Source organism: Eucyclogobius newberryi, unplaced genomic scaffold, assembly GCF_026437365.1.
Source record: "Eucyclogobius newberryi isolate DKJ021-1_F unplaced genomic scaffold, fEucNew1.0.hap1 SCAF_17, whole genome shotgun sequence".
Taxonomy (NCBI): domain Eukaryota; kingdom Metazoa; phylum Chordata; class Actinopteri; order Gobiiformes; family Gobiidae; genus Eucyclogobius; species Eucyclogobius newberryi.
In genome coordinates, this window is record NW_027315801.1 from 14778264 (window position 1) to 14794067 (window position 15804).

A 15804-nucleotide genomic window follows, 5' to 3' on the forward strand; every position below is an offset into this window, starting at 1 on the left:
TGCAATCACATCACATCACACAGCCAAAGCAGTGACTTCTGCTTAGAAGACACGACCATCTGCAGGACAAGAGGCTGAATATGCCAACAATGAACATTCTCAAATTATACAGAAAAGGTGGGACATTCTCTAAATAAATGGGACACTGTGCAGGACAACCAGAAGAGGAGCAGGTGATCACCCTAATTCCAGTCTGTTTTTGTTGTATCTTGATGTGAAAAAGATACAATACTGACCATGACTCAGTTTCAGAGAACAAAAGAACTGTTTTGGGTCTTAACACTATCAGGAGGTTCAAGTGAGCAGAAGATCTAATGTAATCTCTGGTAGAGAAGTGTACAAGTTAGTCAGGGGTTATAAAGCCTCCAGAACTACAGCACAAAGATTCCTAGGCGTGTACTTTTTGCTTGGTTGTACATAGGCAGTTGCTCCATTCATCCAGGCCGAAAAGTGATCACATGCATGACGTCATAGAGCAAGGAAGAGGCGGCGCCCTCCAGGGAGCACCCAAGAGTGAAAGAACTGTGCCCACGTGGACTTACGCTTTCTGTGTCCTTCAAACATTTCATAGGCTGTGTAAAACATCTGAGTCTGTGAGGCCTCTGGAGAGGGAGGAGCACAGGTAAACTGACAGGTGAGTTACCCAATAACAGCAGTTTACCCTCCACTGGACCGGACCAGTGGGATTCTCCGAGCATAACACCAGATATAAGTCTCCAATGTATTACAGATCATAAATGTCATCAGCTAATGTAATATGACATCTAAAATGTGTTTGTTCAGAACGTTTAGATGCTATTACTTTGATATTTTAGCTTACCTGGTTAGTCTGGGTCCATCAAGTGCAATTTCCCCCCAACGCAGTTTTGCCACACAACAGCCACTTTGGTTGCCATTCTCGCAAATTGTAATTATCAACAGTAGACACTTGAGAGACGCATGAGAGACACATGAGAGACGCATGAGAGACGCATGAGAGATGCATAAGAGACAGATGAGGCGTATGAGAGACGCTTGAAACGCATGAGAGACGCATGAGAGACACAAGAGAAGCATGAGAGACACTTGAGACGCATGAGAGACGCATGAGAGACACAAGAGACGCATGAGAGACACAAGAGACGCATGAGAGATACAAGAGACGCATGAGAAACACTTGAGACGCACGAGAGACGCATGAGAGACGCTTGAGACGCATGAGACACATGAGAGACGCATGAGAGACGCATGAGAGATGCATAAGAGACAGATGAGGCGTATGAGAGACGCTTGAAACGCATGAGAGACGCATGAGAGACACAAGAGAAGCATGAGAGACACTTGAGACGCATGAGAGACGCATGAGAGACACAAGAGACGCATGAGAGACACAAGAGACGCATGAGAGATACAAGAGACGCATGAGAAACACTTGAGACGCACGAGAGACGCATGAGAGACGCTTGAGACGCATGAGACACAAGAGAGACGCGTGAGAGACACAAGAGACGCATGAGAGACACTTGAGACGCATGAGAGACAAATTAACAAATGAGAGACGCATGAGAGACTCAAGAGACGCATCAGAGACTCAAGAGACGCATCAGAGACACATGAGAGACGCAGGAGAGACACATGAGAGACGCATAAGAGACATATGAGAGACATATGAGAGACATATGAGAGACATATGAGTGGCCGGCATTTGACCCTTCCATGTTTTTGACGCCCTGATTCCAGATCCTTCTGCATCAAACAGAATATAAGGTGAAAGGTTGGAAGGGTTTGGGAGACGTGTCCTGGCAGAACTCCGTTGGGGGAAAACACAAATCCACAATGTAAAGTCTGTCCACACATAGACATGACCAGGTCCTGCTCTAGTTTCAGGTTCAGTCTCACTTCAGGACTTATGTGGACGTGTGAACTCGGCCCAACTCAAGACGGGACGCACTGAAAAAGGTCCTAAAAGGCATTAAAAAAAAAGTAGGAAAATACTTGAAGGCACATGGGACATGAAGCGGAGGCACATGGGACATGAAGCGGAGGCACACGGGACATGAAGCGGAGGCACACGGGACATGAAGCGGAGGCACACGGGACATGAAGCGGAGGCACACGGGACATGAAGCGGAGGCACACGGGACATGAAGCGGAGGCACACGGGACATGAAGCGGAGGCACACGGGACATGAAGCGGGGGCACATGGGACATGAAGCGGAGGCACATGGGACATGAAGCGGAGGCACATGGGACATGAAGCGGGGGCACACGGGACATGAAGCGGGGGCACATGGGACATGAAGCGGAGGCACACGGGACATGAAGCGGGGGCACATGGGACATGAAGCGGAGGCACACGGGACATGAAGCAGAGGCACATGGGACATGAAGCGGAGGCACACGGGACATAAAGCGGGGGCACATGGGACATGAAGCGGAGGCACACGGGACATGAAGCAGAGGCACATGGGACATGAAGCGGAGGCACACGGGACATGAAGCAGAGGCACATGGGACATGAAGCGGAGGCACACGGGACATAAAGCGGGGGCACATGGGACATGAAGCGGAGGCACATGGGACATGAAGCGGGGGCACATGGGACATGAAGCGGGGGCACATGGGACATGAAGCGGAGGCACATGGGACATGAAGCGGGGGCACATGGGACATGAAGCGGGGGCACATGGGACATGAAGCGGGGGCACATGGGACATGAAGCGGAGGCACATGGGACATGAAGCGGGGGCACATGGGACATGAAGCGGGGGCACATGGGACATGCAGGTTAGTAGCACAAAGCACATTTCACAGTTTGCATTGGGTTATGTTGGTTAAACTGCTGACATACAGCTTGTGGTACAAATATATTTAATATCACATCAAACCAAACCAAACCAAACCAAACCACTGTCATTACTTTTAATCAATATGTTTTCACAAAATAGTTCACAGTTAAATACAATACAGTGACATGTGTACAACTCATTGTTCTTTTTTGTTACAAGGAATATTTTTTTTATTTGTTTTTCAGTGGCACCGTCCAGTACAATAGAACAAATGCATAGTAGTCATAGAAACGTGTGTATAAAATTGAAATTTGAGGTGAAATTTGGGGTACTATAAAAATATATACTTTCAAAAAATACTTGACTATTCATTAGTATCACAACAAATACAAAGACTTACAAGTAAATACAAAAAACAGAAAATAAAGACACTGCCGGTTGTTCCATAAGACTTAAAATAGACAAAAGGAGATTGTATTGAACCAGAACATCCATCTTTAGCGACAATGGATTTCAAGTCAAAAATCCAAATACATAAGCGACATTTGATACTATAAACAGGAAAATGTACTGCAATGTTACACAAACAAAAACAAAACTATACGATTTGTCCGACTGTGTCAAATAGCACCATAAAGAGTACAAAGTCTGACTGAAGGGAGCGGCTGGTGGGCGTGTCCTCTTGAGTCTTTAAAAGCACCATTTCAAGTCCAGTCTCTCCAAAGCATGTTTTATTTTGGTTTTATTTAATTTTTTCTTTCAGCTTGGGCATTGAGGAGTGAAAGATAGACCCAGAATGCAACACCTGCCACTCGCACTCGGCTTTGGGAGTCCGTTTGTCATTCGTGATCCCATTGACTTCAGAAGCGTGATAAAAGACACTCTGACTTAGAAGCAACGCAGTGTCAAACTCTAGATCCAGACATTCCAAAACTATTCAGCAAAGGTCCAATTCTGTCTTATTGACGTGTTTTTTCAGTACTATTACACGTTTAAATAAGTATCTAGTTCTGATACAAACGTTGGTATTGATTACTGAAGCTACCAGGCTAATCTAGGACTTATGTATACCATTTTTGAAGACTCTGAAGCCAAATTATACGTGCCCTTGATTAATTTTCTAGTTTGAAGGGTGTTGTACAGTTGGATACTAAAGAAGACCATAGGCTGGTGGTCAGCATGGCATTCTGTAGGATAGTGACCATTACACTACATCTGTATCTCAGAACGTGTTTGTGAAGTCTGTCTCACCACAAAAAGTGTATTTAGTTTATGAGAGAATAGGATGAATACACTTCAGTAAAAATTGCTTATAGTAATTTGGGCAAATTCAAAATAAAATACAAATAATCACATCATATTTTAATAATCAATAAGTAATAATAATAATAATACATTAATAAAAAAATTGGAAAGTAAATATATGGCCTAATTTAAAACATTGAAATACTGTGTTTTTTTTCTCTCCTTTTGATTTATCGATGTTGTATTATTTTGTTTGAGTTTTTGAGTTTTTGGTGTGTGAATTTGAATTTGAGTTATTTTTTTGACAGTAATTTTATGTTAATTTTAGCAATATTTTGATTGCCGTTAATAAAAAAACCTTTTGTCACGTTTTCAAAGCTCAAACATTATTCTGAAATGACATAAATGGCATTATAATCTCTGGTTACGACATAGCTGTTGTGCCTTCTTATGTACAGATTATATGTTTTATTCAATGGGTAAAATGAATGACAAATGTACTTCCAAAACTGAAAGGCACCGTTTTGCTCCACATTGACCAAGAAGCACCAAACCGCCACCACCGCATCAGTCCAGAGAGAAATTATTCAAACGGCAGACAATTATCCAACAAATTAGAACGAAGAGTGCTCCTCAACCTATAATTACACCTTTTAATCCATTTGCCCAATACTTGTTACCAGTGAGCGAACCTTAGAAAACCCACAAGCTGTATTCGTTTGATTAGAGACATACAAAGCCAGACAGCAAAAAAATAAAATAAAAAGACAAAAACAAGTGTAGCAAGCAGCAGCCACAAGCATTAGCAGTTAGAAAAATGCAAGCTTATTACGCTGTTAAGCAGGTTTTAGCTTTAGCACTGCACAAAGAGCACAGGATCATGCACCAAGCTGAGGGGAACTCTGAGCTGAGCTGGGCGTCTGTGGGACTGTCCCGCAAACAAATGTCTACATGAGCTCAAAGGACTTGACTTCAGAGTGTTTATCTAAGTTCATTAATGACAAATGCCAAACAAAATGACAAACAACAAATGAGTTTATATTCAAATCATTTTTGGATCTACATCCTTCAAGAAAGACTTTCCTGTTCAGAAATGCTTTTAAACTTTAGATTAATTTTCTCTATGCGATTCACACTTTTCTTCTTTATTTCTTATACTTTCTTAAATAATTTGTTTGCTTAATCTTCCTTTATCAAACTGTTTTTATGTTCTTTGCAACAATATAAATTAAATTAAATTAAATGTATCGTATGGACGTATTCTTAATAATAATACAGTATTTCATTTGATTTATAAGAAAACATATTCCTATTTTTACCATTACATTTTCTTGCATTTAAAGAAATAAAAAATAAATGTTTGTTGCACATTTAGTTCACGCTCAATGGCCAAAATGGCAACGTTTCTGATTCTGAAACATAAACTAAACTACAACTTACTCACAGCACACTTTTTTGGTTGAAAATATTCTGCGAAACACCTAAAATATGAATAAATCACACCAAAATAAGTATAACATTGCAAAATATTGCCCATGTCATTGTCTGATTCATTACGTTCGGCATTGGTGATTTCTTTTCTTTCTTTTTTGGAGCAGAAATTAGCTTACGACTCTCCAAATGTGTCACTTGTTCAATAAAAACCCATCCCGCTCAGTCGTATTGGACATTCTGAACACACTCAAAGCACACTATGCCCCCCCCGGCAGTGTACATTCTGAATTCAAGTCATTTCAACTGGTGTAGAACCTGATTTTGACAGTGCTGGTGAAGGGGGAGGAGCTGTGTGAGGCGGGAGGGGGGCGGGGCGGAGGGCGAAGGCGGTGCCAGGGATCACGAACCTGGCACGTAGAGGATGGCGCTGCCCTCGTCCATGGCAAACATGTTGGAGCCGGTGCACACGTACACGCCGGCGTCCTCCGGCTGGACGCTGTGGATGGTCAGGATGCCGTTGAAGTCCATGGCGCGGTTCGGGAGTTTGCCGTTGCCTTGGCGAGTCCAGACCAGAGTGTAGGCGGGGGACTGAAGGGGGAGGGGCACGTTAGAGGAAGTCACTTTATATATTACAGAACAGGGAATGACACGACGCTTCTCAAGTGTCTCTCAATATTATTATATCATTCAATTGTAAAGCTCCTGTACGTGAATTTCCAGGAATAATCAATAATAAACAAAAGGAACTACATAGACCATGATCCTTTGCTTCATTACAAGGCAGCCAACAAGAAGAAATGATAATTTACCGATTTACGATTCTTTTAGTAGTCCATAAGTCAGCAATTATTTTTTCAATTATCGTAGTCGACATTGAGATTTTAGACATTTTTGACCAAATAAACGTTGAAATATGATTAGAAAAATATTTACAAATTATTATTGTTATTATTATCTAAATTTACCCTTAATTTAACCATATTATTGCTGAAAATATTTTGATTTAAAGGTGGTATGGACGATTTTTTTCAGCAAATTTTTTATCATATTTCCTCGTGGCGTGGATAAATCATTAGTCCTGCCACGTATCAATCATAAAACGCACCTACCGCTCACCTGCAGCCGTGTCAGGCTCGTCCCCACGTTTCCGCGTGCCTAAGAGCATGGATCTATCATAATATAGTTCCCTCAGTGTACGGGGCAAAATGAAGACGGAGAAAGACTGTGTGAGCTGACGCAGAAGTGGACAGAAATCTACGGGAGACGAGCGATGCGATGCGCTCTGTTGCGCTAATAAACAAACGCACGTGTGTGTTGTATCGGTCCGCACGGGGGAGTGCGCATGCGCACTTCCGCCTGCGTTCTCAAATCGCCGAAAAATTGTCCACACCGCCTTTAACAAAAAAATTATAAAAATATGATTATTTTAAGAATCAATTATTCCGTTTATTGTTCCAGTCCTACTATTTACTTGTTCTTCCATGATTTGTTCTTTAATAATCTGACACACGTAGTTATTACACATCCTTCACTACATCATTGTCCCATGTGGTGTTCAGATGCTCACTAAAGAGTAACCTGAGGACTCTGCTCTGACACGCTGACTCTGTTTGAATCTGCCTTCTTCTCTCCACATCTTTATCTTGTGTAATGATTTGATCTGGTCTCGTGTGCCAGACAAACTCCCCTCGGGGAAATAAAACTTTTATTCATGATGATTGCATTTAAGGTTTGTCTGGAAATCTTTAAAATCATAATTTCAACACTGACAGAAAGAGGAGAAATACACAGAAACAGCTGTGGAGCCAGAAATGTGACTGTACGTTTTTGCCGGTCCGGACGACTCACTCGGACCACATTACCTTGCTCTTTGCGGTGCAGATGAAGCTGATGGTCGCTCCAACTCTCACCGTCTGCGACTTGGGCTCTTCCACCGTGACTTCGATGGGTTTGGAGGGAGCGCCTGCGGATCAGAACCGTGACTTTTACCATGTGACGTACCAGAAGAATGCACCGCCACGCCAAAGCAAACGAAAACCCATGAACTTTGGCTCTGATCTGCCCTGAGCGAGGAGGAACGCTGCTATAGAAAAGGGGAGGGATCTAAAAAGGGTTGGGGGTCTCACTGGTGACGATGATCTCGGCGTGGCTCCTGTTGCTGCTGCTCTGGTCTCGGCAGGTGCAAACGTAAACGCCGGCGTCGCTCGGGCTGACGCTGGGGAAGTACAGCTCCGCTCCTATGGAAACCACAACACAGAAGGAGGAATGAGCAGTGCATGGATCTGTTTCAATGACATTTATTCATGTGCTCAGAGGCAGTGGTAATAAAAATGTAGATGAAATGCTTTAAGGGGGAATTCTTGAATATAATGAATCTCAATCGAGACGCTTAGAAATGTCATTAAAACATTTGAAATTCTCAAAGTGAAGTAGACCATGATACATTTTAGATAAAGCAACGTTGGATCTGAATGATTTGAAGTTTTTACAACAAAAAGTAAGCAACAATTGAATTCACAGGGAAAAAATGTGAATCAGTTTATTGTATGTAGTTTGTAGATTATTATTAAAGATGGAATAATTCCATTTTCTAGCCATAACATTGTATTTGAGTATGTAATATATCTGTTGGCAAAATGAAAAACTATTGTGGGGTGCACGTTTATGTAAGCATTGGCCCAGTAAAACGGTAAAGTTAGAGTCTGTTAGAGTCTTATTAAATAAACTCTATAACACTTAGTAGTGTAGTGTAGTAGAGTAGTTTTCATTTCCCAAAACATCTTGAAACGTTCAAATTTTGTGATATTCTGTGCTTAATCCAACTTAACCTTTGCCTCCAGTTTTTCTTTGCTTTATGAAAATTGAACCTTTATTTAATCAGGAAATAAACCATTGAGATCGAGATCTCTTTTTCAGGGACGATCAGGTCAAAGGTCACATTTGTACAAGATCACAAATACAAAGTAGGAATTCAAGTGCAACTACAGCAGATTTCATGAAGTGCAATCACCGCCAGTACCACTGGTGTCCCCCTGTTGTCCCCCTTTTCCACCTGTGCCACTGTTGTCCCCGTCTACCACCTGTCCCCCTGTTGTCCCCCTCTACCACCTGTGCCACAGCTGTCCCCCTCTACCACCTGTCCCCCTGTTGTCCCCCTCTACCACCTGTGCAACAGCTGTCCCCTTGATGTCCCCCTCTACCACCTGTCCCCCTAATGTCCTCCTCTACCACCTGTCCCCCTTTTGTCCCCCTCTACCACCTGTGCCACAGCTGTCCCCCTCTACCACCTGTCCCCCTGTTGTCCCCCTCTACCACCCGTGCAACAGCTGTCCCCCTGATGTCCCCCTCTACCACCTGTCCCCCTGATGTCCCCCTCTACCACCTGTGCCATGTTGTCCCCCTCTACCACCTGTCCCCCTGTTGTCCCCCTCTACCCCCTGTCCCCCTGTTGTCCCCCTCTACCACCTGTCCCCCTGTTGTCCCCCTCTACCCCCTGTTGTCCCCCTCTACCCCCTGTCCCCCTGTTGTCCCCCTCTACAACCTGCCCCCCTGTTGTCCCCCTCAACTACCCCTGTCCCCCTGTTGTCCCCCTCTACCCCTTGTGCCACAGTTGAATCTCCTTTGTGCCTACCTTGTCTGCGTCTCTCGGCGGTGTAGGAGATCGGTCGTCCGTCTTCTCTGGACCAGTAGAAGTAGTGGGGAGACCGGCCGGACACCTGACACATGAGAGTCACAGCGCCCCCTGGAGAAGCCCGCACACGCTCGGGGAACACCCTCACCACCAGAGACTCCGCGGCTGCAAGAGGAAGAAGAGAACTTCAGTTTGTACTAACGGGTCAAGACGGCACTACAAAATGTCACAGAAGACTGAACTACTGGATATTAAATGACAGGTCTAAAACAGGAGCTAAACAAAGTCTAAATATGGACTGAACCATAACTAAAGTAGTTATATATAATGATTCAACTCTATAAGTCATTCATAGATTTTTCTCATAATAAAACAAATATTAGAACTGCAGGGTCCATGTACTACCAGAGGTACACATACCACAGTTTGAGAAACATGGACCTAGGATACTTGTGAGATTTCTAGTGGGTTTCAGTAATTTTCTTTATTCATAATACAACAAATACACATGGTATTTCCTTTAAGAATAAATAAAATATGTTTTTGACTGACGTTTCTGAATATTTTTATTTGAACCAAAATAATCCCTGGAATGCTATTTATTTTCTACATTGAATTGAAATTTTAAAACCCAATTTGTAATCCTTTTGGAATTTTCCCCGAAATAAAAAATAAAAACATATTTTAATGAGTAACAAATAACAATTTGTTGAAAAAAAATTACATTTAAATTCTGAAATTCAGCTCTCAAACCGCACACAGACAATCATCCCTTTGCACTGAGCGTAAAGATATGAAAAATGCGATCTTACCGTCATAAGGCCGACACTTCTCTCTGGCCTGCGGGTTTCCGGTGTATCCAGGAGCACAGCTGACAGAAGAAACATTGGGAAACAAGATTTTAGCTCAGTCCGAGACATGACTTATGATGTTTCCTGTTCTTGTGACATATTCATTATTTTTGTCAACAACACGACCGCTCACCGCTCGCAGTACTGGCCGGTGAATCCGGGCTGACACGCCGTGCACTGATAGCCTCCGTTTCCAAGGCTCTCGCAGGTCGGAGAGAATCTGAGAGACAGGAATATAAAACAGTTTAATACAGATCTGTCTGTAAGATGAGAATAACAACAACTCAAACCAGGCCGGGGGGTAATGCTGGGTAAAGAACATTCAAATACAGACTGAAATACAAGATGTTTATTGGCCCAATGGACCAACTACGTACCAACTAACCAAAGATAAATGAATAAAATAAGGCATTAATAAGCACTAGTTATTTGTTTCTAAGCACTGAAACAATTACTAGCATTTGAAGATGGCTTATTATGTCTTAAAATGTTAACAAGACGTGTGTGTGTTAATAAACCATGAACAATGTTTGATAGGGCATTAAATAAGCTGATTATTAAACTGTAACTTCCTTGTAAAGTTTTACCAGATAAATTATTAACTAAATCTTAATAAAAAAAAAAAGCTACTACTACTTACAACTGACTAAACTATATCCAACTAATGAAATGCTTGGACAGAGACGCACTGTCCCCACCAAATAAACAAATAAACAAATAATCTAACAGCTCAGATCTAATCGTCTGTATTTACAACAATCGGTGGAAACTAGAAACAGTCCAAATACTGCACATTAAACGATACATGAATTCAATGAATATACATAATAATATAAACTGTACATGTATTTATGATTTCAGTGACATTTGGCAGAACATGTTTTCAGATAAGATGTTCGTACTGTGATTACAGAAGTCCTCAAACCCGACCAACTATTCTGGTTTATAAGTCCTCTGGTCGAAATGAAAAGAAGAGACGGAAGATTAAAGCCGGTGTTATTAAAGTCACATTTAGAGTAAACAGAAGCTCCTGCAGCGCTGCAGTTATGAGCTTCAGAACTCTGGTTCTCACCGGAATTTATCAACCTTTTTGTGCAATTTGTCACTTGCTTTGGGAGTAAAAATACATGTGCACTTTTCTATCTTCGTTCTTCTCTTTTACACATTTTTTTTCTATTTGTGGGTATTGTAAAAATGTAAAAAACAAACCTACAAAAAACTAAAATTCGAAATTCCAGTCTGAACTCCAGTCAGTGTTTTGTACTCACTGATACTCGGGGTCCGTGTGGTGTGTTTTGTACTCACTGATACTCGGGGTCCGTGTGTTTTGTACTCACTGATGCTCGGGGTCCGTGTGGTGTGTTTTGTACTCACTGATACTCGGGGTCCGTGTGGTGTGTTTTGTACTCACTGATACTCGGGTCCGTGTGGTGTGTTTTTGTACTCACTGATGCTCGGGGTCCGTGTGGTGTGTTTTGTACTCACTGATACTCGGGTCCGTGTGGTGTGTTTTTGTACTCACTGATACTCGGGGTCCGTGTGGTGTGTTTTGTACTCACTGATACTCGGGGTCCGTGTGTTTTGTACTCACTGATACTCGGGGTCCGTGTGGTGTGTTTTGTACTCACTGATACTCGGGGTCCGTGTGGTGTGTTTTTGTACTCACTGATGCTCGGGGTCCGTGTGGTGTGTTTTGTACTCACTGATACTCGGGGTCCGTGTGGTGTGTTTTTGTACTCACTGATACTCGGGGTCCGTGTGGTGTGTTTTGTACTCACTGATGCTCGGGGTCCGTGTGGTGTGTTTTGTACTCACTGATGCTCGGGGTCCGTGTGGTGTGTTTTGTACTCACTGATACTCGGGGTCCGTGTGGTGTGTTTTGTACTCACTGATGCTCGGGGTCCGTGTGGTGTGTTTTGTACTCACTGATACTCGGGGTCCGTGTGGTGTGTTTTTGTACTCACTGATACTCGGGGTCCGTGTGGTGTGTTTTGTACTCACTGATACTCGGGGTCCGTGTGGTGTGTTTTGTACTCACTGATACTCGGGTCCGTGTGGTGTGTTTTGTACTCACTGATACTCGGGGTCCGTGTGGTGTGTTTTTGTACTCACTGATGCTCGGGGTCCGTGTGGTGTGTTTTGTACTCACTGATACTCGGGGTCCGTGTGGTGTGTTTTGTACTCACTGATACTCGGGGTCCGTGTGGGGGCAGGCGCAGGGCTGGCAGTCCTCAGGCGTCCCAACAGTGGGGTCCCCGAAGAACCCGGGGGCGCACTGCTCACAAAGCTCGCCCTGAGTGTTGTGCAGACAGCTCTGACAAGGACAAAGAGGATCAGAGATAAAGTACTCCACTCTAAAAGTAACGTTACTTCAATAAATGGAGGAAAAGTGAGGAATTAAAGTATGTGATTAGTATGTATTAGGAGTTTGAACATGATTATAAGATAAGATAATCCTTTATTGTCCACACATGGGGAAATTTTGGTGTTGCAACGCAGTAGATACAGGGGGAAAGGACAGATAACTCTTATAAACAAAAGAAAAACTGTTATTAACAAAACTTCTCTCATATCTTAATAGTGAATGGAGGAAAAAGAATGAATAAATAAAAATAAAAAGATGAAGATAAAAATAAAATAACAAAATAATAATAATAAAATAAAGTAAAGTAAAAATAGCTAGCATAAGACTAAATAGTACTAATACTAATGGTAAGTAAACACATGAATATGGCCTTAATTGCTTGAGAGTACGACAGTAATTGGACATGAATATGACGGTACTACCACTATTTACCACTACAGGACAGTTTTACGTACTTCATTTTCTCTACAATAAATGAATGTCACACACAAATGAAAAAAGTGACCTTTCATCTCAATAAAAATGTAAGTACAGTATATTTCAGGAATGGAGCGAGTCAGTGCTGTGTGCTGGAGTACATACGGTGCAGATGCCGGTCTCGGGGTGGCAGGCGTCCGAGTGTCCGTTGCATTCGCAGAGTTCACAGTGGCCCAGGTACAGCCCTCCTCCTGTGCGCGTGTATCCAGGAGCGCAGTCCTGCAGCAGCCAACACTCAGTCACACGCACATTTGCAGAGGAATCTTCAAAACGTGAGTATTATGGGATGTTTCTGAATGTTTGGGTTTGATTGTAATTCCTTTTGTCCCATACTTATGACACTGTGACATCACGTGACCCTTCAGAGGAAAACGCATCCGAAACATGGGACTGTCCTGCGTCATAGAAAATGCATTTGATACGTTTTTGTCCTTGAATTACCCAAAACTGTGACTGTATGTGTGTTTCTGCACAGTAGGAACCTTTAGTTTTTGTTCCAGGGTCTTTAAAAGTTCCTCATTTGATTTGTGATCACACAGAGGAACTAGTTATTTGGACCAGACTCTTGAGACTATTTTAGCTTCTACCTTGGGGCAGGTACTTTCTAATCCGACGGACGTTTGGCTTAGTTTTGAGACTCAGACAAAGAAGAGAAATAACTTGGACACAGTAGCTCCAAATATATCAATCTTAATGAATAGATAGTAACAACATTCTGAATAACTGTAAATCCCTGTTTGTTTTTGTGCCTCAGCTTTATGTGCAGTTTACAGAGCTCAAAAGGAACAGGATGAAGGAGAAAAAACTGCATATTTTTTGTTGTCCCCCTCTCACGTAATCACCCATTCGCAGTGTGAACTTGGGCAAAGGGGACTTTCCTGTGACTAATCAGGGACTTTGGGGATATAGGGACCTAGTTCTTTCCACTGTTCTGTGTGAAACCACTTCATGTAGGGACTATTTCGGGTCACGACAGCATCAGCTTCCAGTCCAGTTCCTCACCTGGCAGGAGAGTCCCTGGTAGGCGGGCGGGCAGCGGCACTGCTCCACCTCCAGAGCCTGGGCCAGTCCGCTGTAGTTGGGCACGGCGACCTCCATGCTGACGTCCGAGATGCTGGAGGAGCGCATCTCGGTGGAGTACGAGGCGCGGATCAGGATGTCGTCCAGATCGGCCAGAACCATCATCAAGTGCGCTCGAGTGGCAGGCATTCCGTCAGGGCGACTCCAATGTTCCTGAAGTTAAAAAAAATATATGAATAAACTACTAATACTGCTGCAACTACTACTACGACTACTACTACAACTACTACTACTACTGCATCCGGCTCATAAATCTGCTTGTATGGGGTCCATTCAAATCCGACAATGTTCGTGGAAAAAGTATATAGAGTATTTTTTTTCTTTCTGAAAATGGCCCTTTTAATGAATCAAAAATATTTTAAAAATATCTTGTTCATAGGTTGAGGATCCTTGGACCAAGTATTTGTGCACGGTGGCAAAGCGCTCTTGCCTCCCAAGAAGGAGATCATGGGTTCGATTCCCGGACTAGACCATCATCACATGATCTCTCTGGTTGGAGTCTGCATGTTCTCCCCGTGTTACCGTGGGTTCTCTCCGGGTTCTCCGGCTCCTTCCACCGTCCAAAGACATGCATGTGTTAGGTAAAATTGGTAACTCTAAATTGGCCCTAGTGAAGGTATGTGAGAGTGAATGATTGTCTGTATTGTCTATCTCTCTGTGTCTGCAACAAGTTGGCCACTGTCCAGGGTGTACCCCGCCTAAGGCCCGAAGTCACTGGGATAGGCTCCAGTCACCCGCGAACCCGAAAGGGAACAAGCGGTAGAAAATGGATGGACCAAGTATTTATGATGAAAATACATGTGTTATTTTTGTAATTCGCAGGTTTCATCCAATATGTCCGACTTTTTGTCTAGAGTTTAGGGCGGGGCCATCGTCTTATTTTTTACTTGTCCTGATACCTGTTTTGTCGAAAAACTGCAATGACATATTTTTTTCTATTTGCAACGCCGACTCGACTCAAGTAGAAAGTCACAAAAGACACAACAAACATCCATCAGACACAGTTAGGGACGGCAGATGAGAGTGGGAAGGACATACAGCAAACTGCCGGCACATTACGTGACTTGTTTCGTCGACGATTCTCATTTTGGCCTCATAATAGTGCAGTATTGTCTATACTAGATGTTCAGAGTCACTTAACAAATGTGAACATACGGTAAGCGAGGTGGTGAAGTGTGTTGCCCAGAGACGCAACATCAGCATCCGCCCACTGAGCCACTGAACAACGGATCTTCATTAAAGTCATTATTATAACACTACATAATATAAACCCGAACATACAGCGCACATAAATCAAATTACAAGGTCACATCCCAGGACAGTGAGATTTGATGCTCTCAGCAGGTCTAAAAACTGCCATTTTTAGTTCTAGTAAAAAGAGCACGTTGGATAACTGTCTCTGGCTTGTGGGTTTTAATTACAGCGATACAGATCATTGTGCTTTGTATTGCCCATTAAAAAGTGCACGACCCCCATTTTTTAACAAACTCAGCCTCCACCCACAACACCGCATTAGATACACCCTTTTTTATTCCTCTGCACTAATCCTCAGTGTCAGTGCTGGGACGGGGCGCTCTTTGTCACCGGCCATTGGTGCGACTGGAGAGGGCCATTTGATCCCGCGACCTTCTGGTTAAGAGGCGTATGTTCACTGTCAATTCCGCTGGCAAAAACTGTTCACATACCAAATCTTTCAATGCAAAATAAGTATGACTCTTTCCAATATTGACGCATTTTTCTATTTTATTTTCTAGTTTTCTCATCTAAACTCGAGTAGCCATTGTATTTTCAATAGTGCTAAACTTAAAACACAATTACACTTTATTTGTATTGTTATTAGCCTTTAAACTCTTTAAACTCTTTAGTACTTCTGCTTTGGCATCTCATGTGTAAGTCAAGAGTTCCCCATGTTCAGAATTGAGTAAAAGAACTACTGGCTGCAAAGGGAATTG

General features: G+C 42.9%; 1 protein-coding gene across 4 annotated transcripts in view; it reads right to left on the bottom strand.

Annotated features, from left to right (window-relative positions):
- The window catches only part of hspg2 (heparan sulfate proteoglycan 2), a 189327-nt gene that overhangs the window by 50137 nt on the left and 123386 nt on the right, over positions 1-15804 (bottom strand). For all 4 annotated transcript variants that reach the window (XM_072449265.1, XM_072449264.1, XM_072449263.1 and 1 more), the window contains 10 exons: positions 13775-14005; positions 12878-12991; positions 12117-12244; positions 10064-10150; positions 9892-9950; positions 9080-9244; positions 7575-7685; positions 7311-7411; positions 5856-6036; positions 543-602 (listed from right to left, as the gene is read on the bottom strand). In XM_072449265.1, the coding sequence (XP_072305366.1) occupies positions 543-602; positions 5856-6036; positions 7311-7411; positions 7575-7685; positions 9080-9244; positions 9892-9950; positions 10064-10150; positions 12117-12244; positions 12878-12991; positions 13775-14005 (1237 nt within the window). The remainder of the gene's footprint in view (positions 1-542; positions 603-5855; positions 6037-7310; positions 7412-7574; positions 7686-9079; positions 9245-9891; positions 9951-10063; positions 10151-12116; positions 12245-12877; positions 12992-13774; positions 14006-15804) is intronic.